Below are 12,951 nucleotides of genomic sequence, written 5' to 3' on the forward strand. Positions count from 1 at the left end.
ATGGGTATTAAATAGCTTTACAGACAAGGTGGCATTTTGTGGCCGCCAATCTAAAACTAATGATCTTAAAATGGTGCTCTAAATCCTCAATTCATGGAAATGGTTCATTTACACGCCGTGGTGAAATGCTATAAAAAGTTGCTGAGAATTTGAGTTCTAATAAATGAGAGCCAGTCAAGGCCAGTTTAATCTCAAAGCTAAGCCTGAATGCCAACTAAAATTGCTCTGGAACATTTCAAGAGTGGATTGATTCTTTCTACTCACAGGTTACTCAAGGCAGCGTCACAACAGAAACAGAGTGATAGCACATAAATATAGATGCATAAGATGTTTATGGATAATAACTGAGAACATCAATCTTTTTTCTCACAGCCTAAACACAGTTACCTCCCTAGCCTGTGAACTGGGAACCATTGGCAAAGAAGGATCTTATTTCCTTCCCAAGCTTAAAGCATAAAACTATGGTATTCTTTTAGGAAAAGTAAGAAAGTGGCAACCTCTCCCCCATGGCATTGTGCCACCTTTAGCTGATTTGCATATGCTTGTTGCTTTGTAAACTACAAGTAACATATTTTGCTGGAAATGTTGAATAGTTCTTTGAAGTATGATAATACACACAGCAGTGCAGTGAAAACAATAAGTACCAAAATAATCCAAGCAGAATACAAAACAGTGTCAGTTATTTCAAGCTACCATAGGAGAATTGCTGTAGACAAATCAAGTTCTGCACAACTTGTGGTTCCATCTGTTTTTTATCATAAGATAGATTTGTTGGGAAAAGTCATGAGGGCTAAGTGCATTTTATATAGTTTCATTCCCTTTAGCCAGGGAGCATTGTCAGTGGTAAAGTATGTTGGAATTGTAATTCAGAAGCATATAGACAACTGTTGACTTCTCTAGCCTGCCATAGTATCCACCCAGTAAGGTGGATGCAATCATAATTCTGTTGGAAGGATTAATGATAAATAGGTTGCATATAGTAGGCTCCTTAAATTCAAAACTTACTACTTAGTTTAAGTGGATCAAATGGGAAAAATACTCTCTCCCAAACTCTGGAAAATCATAGCCACTCCAAATAGACAAAACTAGATGATCTGTCTCCAAATAAAGCCATTTCATCTAGACTGGCTAAGATTTTGGTTTATATGTTAACCAGGGCCATGATTATTGTTGTTTGCCAATTAGTAGGGGAAAATGATTTTTTTAAAATTGTTTTAATTGTTGTCTTTGGTTTTGGCTCTGCAAGAATATTAACATTATGGCAAAGCTGGATCAGATGGGGCTGTTGTAAACTCTTGAGATTCATGTTCTTTGCCAAAGTGGAATTAAATTACTATGTAATGACTATTACACCTGGTCTTTGTACATTTTGAGAGCTGGTAGCCACTGAGGTTTTGGAAATGGATGTAACTAATATTCCCTCTGCGATTACTCCATTATATGCGCTCTCTTTTTCCCCTTTATTTTAGATATTCCATATGTAGCCTATAAAAATCCAGAAAACCTCTAGAATGATAGCAAAGCGATAGAGAAGACTCATTGTTGCTTTCTAGTGGTCATCCAGATTTTTGCCACCTAGATAAGTGTCTTCTGTATTCCTCTAACCATTTCTATGGTATTGAAACATTCGTTTACAAGGTTTACTCATAACATTAAGCCAGAATGTAATTAGTTTCTGATGTGAGGGGAATTCACTTTTGATAGTTTAGTGTTACAAGTTAGCCAAATCATTATGGTTTGTTCAAAGAAATGTGATTTAAAAGATCCCGATGACTGTTATATATGAACACCACATAATTCTTGGCATGAAGTAGGATAAGTGAGGATCTTACCACAAGTATTAATTTAGGTGTTGTTTGTTGGTGAATGCTAGTTGCTTATTCTGATTTCCTATTTTTTAGTATGCAGGGTTTTTTTTAATTGATTTAAAAATTTATGTTACTTATCCTAAACACATTTCTAGCAGCTAACACCCTATCCACAGAAACCCCAATGTAGTAAAAATCACATAAAATTCTAGGCACAGCAAAAATACTCATAAGGATTAAATGACTATATTTTGCCATTGCATAATATAATTGTGTAATATGTATACAATTTTAATTTTGAAAGGTGTCCCATTTCAAGAGCATACCGTAAAGGAATAAGTATTCTGAAAAATGCTGTATTGGTTCTAATGCAAACAAGAGAAATTCTAGGGTATCAGAAAGCAATCTTTCTGTTTTGAGTTTCTAATGTTTTCCAAGAAATCTTGAAATCTGCCCATTAATATTATGCAGATCTTTTACACTTGCTGCTCAAAAAGAAATGGAAAAACTGCTGGATCCTTCTGAATGAAACCAAACAAAAGCTTAAGGAACAATTGATTGGTTGCAATGGAAAAATTTGTCAATAAATTACACGTATTAAGTGACACTCTTTCTGTTTGGGTATCACTACAATGTAACTCAGCCAGCCTGGTATTATTGGAAATATAGTAGGTGAAGCCTAGCAAAAAAGTATATTTGAGATGTGGAATGAGAACATTTGGCAATAATGGAGGGAGGGGGTAGGGGGGGAAACATAAATTTGCGAAAATGGAACCACTGGATCAATGCTGAACGTTTTTCCTTGTAGCGCTGTTGGACTCACTCACCAAGAACAAGCAGTCAGTTGATGGCCATTCCCAGCCCAAGGAATCATCCAACCTCGGAAGTCAAAAAAGGACCGAGGATTTTGCTTCGGCCAATGGAGAAGCAGGGGGTGATACCAGCAAAGGTTACACTCAGGATCAAGTGGACGCTGTGAAGAGGTAAGCCTTAGTTAAGATTCTGACCAACAGACCACAGTTAAAATCACAGAACAACTTGTTGGTCATAGTTGGAAGAGCAACTATGGGGTGTAGCCAGAGGTGGGATTCAAATATGTGAACAACCGGTTCTCTGTGTGGATGCCGCTTCCGGAAGTCCATTTTGGGCCTGGGCAACAAAAAATTAGCTACCGGTTCTACCGAACTGGTGCGAACTGGCTGAATCCCACCACTGGATGTAGCGGCGATCTCATAGAACAGAATACTTTATTCGGCCAAGTGTGATTAGACACACAAGGAATTTGTCTGCAGTGTAAAAGCTGTCAGTATACATACAAAGCAACAGAGCTATAATAATGATACCAATAAGAGAAGGTAGTAGAAAAGATGAGAGGGATAAAATGCAGCCATACTAAATGGGTACATAAGGCAGTACTGCAGGTTGATCAATACCAACCTCAGTCTTTGGGGAAGGGAGAGGGCATTCAGAAGACATCTGACAGGATGTGTTTTCTAAGTAGGGGCTGTCAGTATGGATAAAGGCCAACTGGTTAAGTGTTTGTTCCTTGAAAATGATTTGTTTGGCTTCTTATAATTTGCTTTTTAAATTACAATGAATGTGGCCTGAAGTGGAAAGATACATAGCTGTTAAATAGGACAATGATTTCAGTGGTCTTTTCATCTGGATTTTGGAATTTTTTTTATGTCTAAAGCAGTGGTGGTGAACCTATGGCACGGGTGCCAGAAGCGGGACTCGGAGCCCTCTCTGTGGGCACACGTGCCGTTGCCCCAGCGTTGCCTCCTCCCGTGACCCCTTCCTCACCAGCAGCCCCCCTGGAGGAGAGTCACCCCCGAGCGTGGCCCGCGCGGAACAGCGCAGCCAAGGACATAGCGGCCAGGCAGCGTAGACAAGACTCTGCCCTGACACCCCGTCGCACACAGTTGATGCTGCGGGGCGCGGGCAGAGGGCATGGCCGCAATGGTGCTGCTGGGCTGCCTGGGTGATCTGCGGCAGGCCCTGGGGGTGGTGAGTGGCCCTGCGGGCAGGCGGGGTGGGGCGAGGCAGGGGGTGGAGCGGGGCCGGGGCCAGTTTTTGGGCACTCGGTCTCTAAAAGGTTCGCCATCACTGGTCTAAAGTAGTGCAACTGCAACGCTCTCTACATGGGGCTCCCCTTGAGGAGCACCCGGAGGCTCCAGCTAGTCCAAAATGCGGCCGCGCGGGCGGTGTTGGGAGGGACTCGTCGCTCCCATGTAACACCGCTGCTGCGCGAGCTGCATTGGCTGCCGGTGGCCTTCCGGGTGCGCTTCAAAGTGCTGACCATCATCTTTAAAGCGCTCCATGGCATCGGACCTGGATATCTTCGAGACCGCCTCGACGGCGTCTAATGGAGGGTAGCCGGACATGCGAGGGTGTCTCACCCAGAGGAGTCCCACGGCAGCCGGTCTGTCACGGCCGACCGCTGGGGTTCCCCCTCCCGGAAGAGACACCCTCGAGGGTGGGAGACCTTACAACTACCCCCAGAGATCAGGGTGATCCCTGATCTCCCTTCCTTCCGCCGCGCCCTTAAGACATTCCAGCTTGCAGGACTGGCCTAGGGGAAAAATTTTTAATGGGGGTTTTAAAGTAATTTTAAATTAATCAGACCAATTATTAATATTTGTTTTTAATTATGTTTTAATCTGTAGTTGGGATTTGCATTTTTATCTGGTTGTTAGCCGCCCTGAGTCCGCAAGGAGAAGGGCGGGATATAAATATAAAAAATAAATAAATAAATAAATAAATAAATAAATAAAGGTTTTGTTTGTTTGTTTGTTTGTTTTAAAAAAGCCTTCCTCTTCTGTTTATATTTAGTCCGCAGAGTTCTTGTCTTTAAAGCAATATAGGTGTGTGCCACTTGGGGGCACCATTTCCACAGGATTGAATAGATTGTCCAATGAGGTGATTTTGTCTCTTCTTTTCAACTTTTAGGGTGAAACAATGCAAAGACTATTATGAAATCCTGGGCGTCAGCAGGGACGCCTCTGATGAGGATCTGAAAAAGGCCTACCGGAAATTAGCTCTAAAATTTCATCCTGATAAAAATCATGCACCAGGTGCCACGGAAGCATTTAAAGGTAAAAAAATACCCCTTTTCTTTCAAGAAACGTATCTTTTACACCCTGAAAATGGTACCTTTTTAGTGACAGAAGTCCACCATAGGCGGCTGTTGTTGGTTTGTAATCATTAAAAAAGAAAGTGGAAAGAGTACAATAAATTGCCCTTTGCTATGTTAAATGCTCTTAAAAATCAAGTAAAAATTAAGTTGTAAAATAAATGTACACATGATTAACTTATTCACTTTATGCATTTGATACAGAGACCTCCCAATCGCTTTTTATAGCTGCTGCAAGAAAGGGTAGCCGTGGGATCTACGTAGCATATGAATGGGTGGGTGGTGTTTATTACAATCCCTAGTAATTTGGTGCATAAATAATTTAAATGAAGAGTTGGACTTATCTATAGGTGCTTAAAAGAAACATATACCCAACTGGTTAAAATTTTCAGTTCAGTTCAGGCTGGCACATGAAGACTGCAATCCGATACCCTCTCCTCCATGAGTAAGCTCCATCGCAATCGATATGTCTTCCTTCTAAAGAGATGACGAAGGACACCGTGTATGGCTACAGTCTTAGATGCATTTATATTTACAAGTATGGGATCCTGAATGTACTTGTCATAATGTGTCAATCAATCTGACTGTATCCTGATCCCATGGAATTTTTTTGCCTGAAAAGTTACACGTGAGATTTTAGTGCAAACTCCTTGATTTTGCTGTGGCAGTTAAGATTATGCCTAAATGTTAAAATGCTGAAATGATCCCTCTGTGATCTTTATACTTAATTAGTGCCATGGGTTGCAACTAGAAATTAGTAATTAAAATTAAAATTATATATATTAAAATAAATAAAATTGATGAACTCCGGGATATAAAATAGCCTTCTTTATTACTGAGCTTTCGTCAGCTAGCTGTTGACATCATCAGAGTAAGGGCTGAAGATTAGGAGAACCTATAAATACACTTGTATGACCGTTACAATGGTTGAAAAATAGAATGTACATATATGGCATGCTCATAACCCGCTCGCTCGCGGGATTTTTAAATCCCAGCCAAAGACCGGCTTTTAAATCAAAGCCGGAACCATTGAGACTAAATGCGAGCGAGCGGGTTGTGAGCATGCCATATGTACATTCTATATTTCGACCATTGTAACGGTCATACAAGTGTATGTATAGGTTCTCCTAATCTTCAGCCCTTACTCTGATGATGTCAACAGCTAGTTGACGAAAGCTCAGTAATAAAGAAGGCTGTTTTATATCCCAGAGTTCGTCAATTGTATTTATTTTAAAATATCTACACCTAGGATTCCAGTAGTGGTGAGTATATCCAACAGACCTTCCTCCTCCTATTTTCCCCACAACAACCAACAACATTATGCTGAAAGAGGGTGACTGGCCCAAACTCACCCAGCTGGCTCTCATGGCTAAAGCAGAACTTAAACTCAAGGTCTCCCACTTTCTAGCCTGGTGCCTTAACCATTAGACCAGGGGCCTTCAAACTTGGCCCTTTTATGACTTGTGGACTTCAACTCCTAGAATTCCTCAGCCAGCGTGCCTGGCTGAGGAATTCTGGGAATTGAAGTCCACAAGTCATAAAAGGGCCAAGTTTGAAGACCCCTGCATTAGACCAAAGTGGCCGTACTTTTTGAGCAATAATACTGAAGGGTTAATTGCAACCATGAAATTGCAAAGTTGTATCTGGATTTGGATCACAGCACTGGACGTGTGTATCTCCTTTCAGGTTTTAGACTTAGCTTCCAACTCTTAAGTTGGAATCAGATTAAAACTGCCCTTGTCTAGACATCCAAAGTATATCTAGCACAAAACTAACATTACACAGGTTTCTTCACTTGTAGACTTTATATTATTATGTTTATTGAAGGATTTTCCAAGATCCATATATCACAACTGTGATGCATGAACTAAATAACACTTTAGCCTCCTTTACTGGACCATCTTCCAGTTTATCTTTAGCTAAGCCTGTTTTATTCCTCTTGTTAATCTTTCAAGAGTTCAGTATTCTCTCTCTGGAAATGGCTTGGTTAATATTTCTCAGTCACTGAAGTCAGTTGATCCTTTACTTGTCCATTTTGCAGTGCCAGATGATAATGGTGTTATTTTAATGTTTAGACCTCGCTTAAATTAATCGTGCTTCTTAGTTTTGCAGGGCGCACCCGTGTAAGCCAAATTCTGTACGTACTGTAGATAGTTTCGACATGTTTTCAATAGCTGTATTGTTAATAAATAACAAGAATGTAAGGATGCACCTAGCTTTGATAAAATGGAAATATCATATTTTACATTTTTAGCACATTGTGTTTTGAAGTTTCAGGCTTCTGTTCCCTTTTAGAATTCCTTTCCAGTTAAACCATGGCCTTGATCACTGAGAGGAAAGCAAAATTAATAAGTCTTCCCACTCCATTGAAAACTATTAGACCAAACATGAGATGAGTATGCATTGAATGTAGCCATATTTCTTAAAGATAGGTTTGTTCTTTTTTTATTAAATATTACATAGAATTTCTTTCACACAGGTTCTTAATCCCTGGCATTTTTCATGTTGACTGTTTTTAACTTTTGCGGTTATAACCTATTGCAAATTTATTCCTCTTCTAGTTAACGCTTTTTTTTTGTAATGCTATGAGACTGTCAGTATTATGTTATTGTATTTTAGCAATATTGTGCTTAATCATGAAAGCATAAGTCTGAACATCTGATAGTTACGGATGGGAACTGAAGTCGACAGTTTTGTATGAATGGGAGAACTAATTTGAGGAATAAAAATATTAAATATAGGGGGAAAGAAATATAATTTATATTAGCAATGAACCTGAAACCAAAGCAAACAACAACAACATGATTATAGAGACAAATGTTTCCAAAATAATAGTAATGTTGATGGTAGTTTCTGTGTCTCAGGTAATTAAAGATATTTTATTCACCCTGAGTTCATTTCTGTTGCATCACAGTTCTTGCCATTTATTTTATTCCGCAGCCGTTTTCATTTGCATTTCTAGTTATTCCAAGATGAAGATATTTCCTAGAATATTTTTTTCCCAAGGAAGAATATTCACTTCATTAAATAAATCATAGTGATGTAACCAAACTGAAAGGTCAGTAGAAAAGGAAGGAAGAGAAAGTAAGAATCAAAAAGGAGCTATAATGAAATGTAACGGATTAGTGTGAATCTTCATTAATTGCACTTAAATCTCATTGAAATCAGTGTGAAGAGTTCCTCCCCCATATATTTCTTACTTAATTCCCAAGAATTGGTCTAGTCTTAAGCTGTGTTTCATTTTGTTTCTGAGGAACAAGGAAGATTCACCAAAAGCCAACTCACTTGTGTAATAAGAAAAATCCAACACATGCTAAGATTCCACTTTTAACTAGTATTCATTTTGGAATACAGCTTTGTATAATGCATAAGTTATTGGCAGGACCACTACAGAGAACACGTCTCTCAGTTGTCTGGACCTCAACTTTAATAGTATGCCCAGTGGCAAAGTCTTGTGAGAAGGTTTCAGACCTTCCAATCCATAGTTGCAGTCTGAAAATAATTGGAAACTGCTCATAATCTGCAGTAATGTTAAACAACCTAAGAGCAGCAATACTGTGCACTGCTAATCACCTGATAAATGTGATGGTCACGTGACAAAATGAACATACGAATACAGCTCCAGAAAGTAGCCAGAAGATCCAGTCTTTGAACCAGCGGATGCAGTTTTTCTCTCCTTTACATTTCCCTTGGAAATATCTTTTATTGAACAAGCTGAAGTGAGTTTCAGAAAAAGGACGAGATGTGGTTATCATTATTTGTTATTCAAATGGTTTCCTAGATCAGGGCTTTTCAACCTTTTCACCTATTGTACCACTTTTAGGATATGGCAATATCCGAGTACCACCAGTCGCCTAGCAAGGTGTCAAAAACTTGATGACCCCCCCCAAAAGGAAAAAAGTGATGAAGTACAGGTAGTCCTCAACTTACAACAGTTCGCTTAGTGACTGTTCGAAGTTACAATGGCACTGAAAAAGTGCCCCCCAAGCCACAGCCGAGCAAGACACCTGCTTGCCCACCCGGCGGTGCTCTTCCTCCTGTCCGAGGTTTTCATTGTTATGAGCATTTCTGTTGAGGATTGGCAGCGGGGTGGGGTGGGGGGGGTGTTTGGTTTTTATTCCCCCCATCTGCTGGGTGGTTGCAGCAGGTTTTGGTCACTTCACATGACCCTGAGACACTGTGACCGTCATAAATATGAATCAGTTGCCAAGCATCTGAATGTAAATCACAAGACCTTGGAGGGGCTGCAACATTCCAGCTGATCGGGGTTCTTCTGGGCTCAGAAGAAGCATCAGGATCAGCGCCGAGCTCCAGCTGGAGCCTGGCGCTGATCCTGGCGCTTCCACTGAGCCCTGACAGTCCCGAAGAAGCACTGATCCTGGCGCTTCCTCTGAGCCCTGACAGCCCTGCAGCTCCAGCCATCTCTTGCTCAGGCTTGTGCGGTGCTGCCACCGGTTCAGCTCATTCCCCTCCCTCACTACCACTTTTCTAGGATGGTCGTGTACCACCTGCCAGGTGCCAATGTACCACAGGTGGTACCTGTACCACTGGTTGAAAAGCCCTGTCCTAGATTCTCAAGATACGTAATATAAATTTATTAGTAATCTTTCGTCTGGGATAGCTTGCATGAACGTCTTCAGAATGCGAGAGGCCACAGGCTGAAAGAGATGAGGTTAGGAGTGATGGATTTGAACGGAAGATGGAAGACGCTGGACATTTCCTGATTTGTTCCCTCGTAATCACTGTTACCACATTCGCTGTTGTCAATGAATATGACTGTTTTCCTTCTTTCGTACATTTCAGCCATTGGGAATGCGTATGCAGTCCTGAGCAATCCAGAGAAAAGGAAGCAGTATGATCAGTTTGGAGATGCCAAAGTCAGCTCGACGCGACATGGTCATACAGATTTCAACCGAGGCTTTGAGGCAGATATTTCCCCGGAAGATCTCTTCAATATGTTTTTTGGTGGTGGTTTCCCCTCTAGTAAGTTGTGAATTTTATGTGTCTGGCTGGCAAAGGGTAGGCTCTAAAGAAAAGGGGATACCTCTGAGTTGGCTTTTCTCCTGCTTTCCTGGAGGAGGGAATCCAAAAATGAAAGTGTGACTCGGAGAAGGCAAGATTACCATTTGTCACGCCAGAGGAAACAGTGCTGATTGAAAGGCCTAGGCCAGGGGTAGGCAACCTTGGCTCTTTTATGACTCGTGGACTTCAACTCCCAGAATTCCTGAGCCTAGGCCAGCCTTTCTTGACAAGGCAGTCTTTGAAACCTCCTTAAAATTACAATGGAAATTCGACAATGTATTTAACAAAGAAATATACATGTGTCCTGTCATCCACCACTAACTGGCTCATGGGGCTATCCAGCTGGACGTGATGGGAGTTGCAACCAGGCCCCTCCGAAAGATCGCCCATGTGGGGGATGTTGATCTAGGTCTACAATGCTATGAAAGTTTCTAATAGGTTTGACGTGCTGGGCAGATAACAATATTGTTAGAAAAAGGGTTATCGGAGATAGAATCTGCTGAGACTGTGGGTCAGGTTGCATGACATTTGGAAAAGAGAGGTATTTTAAAGTTATTTCCTGTTCCTCGGGCCCAGCCATTGAGCATGTAACCTGATCTAAGTGTCTTCAGGCTAGTGGTGGTACTGTTGCATAGTTACCCGTTGTAGCTGAGAATGAAGCTATAGACAGGAAAGGACTCCTGTTGGGTGATTTCTGTGCCTTGCTATGGAGAAGGAATGTTCCATTCCTCACTATTAAAGGATCAGTTGAGAAAAGCAAAGCTTTTGCTGACTTTCTATCTTGAGCTCTTGATCTTTAAGACAGGCACGCAGAGATAGCTTTCGTCTAATCTCGCCTCTAAGAGGATGGGTGATCACCTTTCTGGAGATCCAGAAGTCGTTTTTTCTTTGGGTAAAATTGGCTAGAACACTGGTTTGGGTGGTTGAGTCCAGTTGAGGTTGCCTTGTAGCAGGTAGCGTAGCGTGCTTGTTTGCTTGGGTTGTTTGGAACAATTTGCTAATGCTTTTGATGGCAACCGAATGGAAATAATAGAAGAAAAAAAAACTCAGAAGTCTTTGCACACTTTACCACGATGTGGAATCTAAGCCAGGATACAGATGTCCCATGTTGATGTTGGTAAACAACTCTTACGTTTTGTACTCAGGATTTGAGCTTTTATCAACAGTGTTGCAGAGACGTTCCACTCAGTCAAGTGGTATACAACAATGATTTTCCAATTCCCCCCCCCTCCCCAAATCATAATATTAATCCACAAAGAAATAAATACTTGTTGAACAGCAGTGTAGATTTATGTTCAATATCCCAAGTATCGACAAACGTGCATTTTGTGAGTTCCACTCCCTTTGGGCATTTTTATAATCGGAATTGCTGGCAACTCATGAATTGCACGTGTCCGTGAGCTGCTGGCTGTGTGCTGATTCCAGCTTCGGAATCACCTTGAAAACTAAGCCCAGCGTCCAGATAATATTCTTTGACTTTCCGTTTTCCAGCTTTATGGCCATTTAACCTATTGATAACTTTTTGCGGGCTTCCACTTGCAAGCCCAGCAGAGTTGATAGGCTCCCTCCTAAACATTTATAGCAGGGAGTAGTCAACCTTGGCTCTTTTATGACTCGTGGACTTCAACTCCCAGAATTCCTGAGCCAGCTAAGCTGGCTCAGGAATTCTGGGAATTGAAGTCCACGAGTCATAAAAGAGCCAAGGTTGACTACCCCTGATTTATAGTTTGCACGGCATGCCTTAGCTTGGCTGTTGAAAGCACTGAGTGTCTATTAAAACGTGAGCGCTTCTATTGTGAGAGATTCATAGATAGATTACTGAGTGGACCAGATTGCTAACGGAGTAGAAGGAATTTCCAGGAGGAGCAGGCTTGTCCCAACTTAACCAATTAAAACTTTGTTTCATCAAGTTCTGTCTGGCTTGTTGGTGTTGGTCAAGGAGGAGAGATGGAGATCATGGCCCAAGTGATGGGAAATGGAAGGGAGCATCAGCAACTAAGAGAACAGAAAAAGGAATAAAACACAGCAACTCAGTCTGCGGGTTTTCAATGCATGAGGAAGGGGTTCTCCTGAGAGGCTGGGGGGCATACTTACCTAAGTCTCCCTGGCAGGCTCCACCTTTAATAGAGAGCCCAATGGAAGAAGACGCTGCGATTACAACATCTCGGTCCGCAACAGAAAGCCTCCGAGAGTGGTGGAGCCTACCTGGAGAGAACGCCAGGGAGAATCGCGTGAGATTAACTTCCTCTCGGAATCAGCACTCTTTAGCCAAGGAGTTGGGGACCCAGAGCAGCCATCTGGGGCCACTTGTCTTAACAGCCAGATGGTGGAGCAGGTGGTGGGGAGAGAGAGAGAGAGAGTGGGGAAAGGGCTATAAAAGTCACTGGACTTCACGACTTTTACCACCACTTTATTCCCTGAACAAAAGGCTTACAACTGACACCAAGAGCCTTCCTGGAGAACGGGAAATAGAGTCAAACAACACTGAGGCTACTACTTTAATCTCAGTGATTGGAATTTGGCTTCTGTGCTTCGTGGCCAGGAACGGCGTGCTCAGCATTTTATAAAGCCAGTGTCCAAATTAGCTCACCCCCTCCCAAAAAAAGAACCCAGTCTGCTTTTGTTACCATTATAGTTACCATTCTTCCATTCAATTATCACCTTCTAAGCTGTCTTTCCTCAACTTTGCAGCTACAACATCCACAATTCACAGACAATATACTAAACTGGATTGTGTTCAGTTGAAAGCACCCAGTTAAAGAGGGACAATTAAGAGCTTCTCTCTATGATATTTGGTGGATGGTCTTCAACCATTCTTAAAAAGTCTCTTTTCTCTCATAGGTAATGTACATGTATATAGCAACGGCAGGATGCGATATACCTACCACCAGCGGCAAGACCGACGAGAACATCAAGGCGATGTAAGTTGAAGCAAGGCAGAGGAAGAAATTAAAATGTTTCAGAACATGCACAGATCTGTTCCAGTCA

General features: G+C 41.6%; 1 protein-coding gene across 1 annotated transcript in view; it reads left to right on the plus strand.

Moving 5' to 3' along the window:
• DNAJB12 (DnaJ heat shock protein family (Hsp40) member B12) overlaps positions 1 to 12,951 on the plus strand; it is a 36,237-nt gene that overhangs the window by 9,106 nt on the left and 14,180 nt on the right. The window contains exons 2-6 of the mRNA XM_029284270.1: positions 2,617 to 2,791; positions 4,758 to 4,903; positions 9,745 to 9,924; positions 12,075 to 12,194; positions 12,805 to 12,884. Of these exons, the coding sequence (XP_029140103.1) occupies positions 2,617 to 2,791; positions 4,758 to 4,903; positions 9,745 to 9,924; positions 12,075 to 12,194; positions 12,805 to 12,884 (701 nt within the window). The remainder of the gene's footprint in view (positions 1 to 2,616; positions 2,792 to 4,757; positions 4,904 to 9,744; positions 9,925 to 12,074; positions 12,195 to 12,804; positions 12,885 to 12,951) is intronic.

This window comes from Protobothrops mucrosquamatus, unplaced genomic scaffold (genome assembly GCF_001527695.2).
Source record: "Protobothrops mucrosquamatus isolate PMUCROS unplaced genomic scaffold, P.Mucros_1.0 scaffold479, whole genome shotgun sequence".
NCBI classification, from domain to species: domain Eukaryota; kingdom Metazoa; phylum Chordata; class Lepidosauria; order Squamata; family Viperidae; genus Protobothrops; species Protobothrops mucrosquamatus.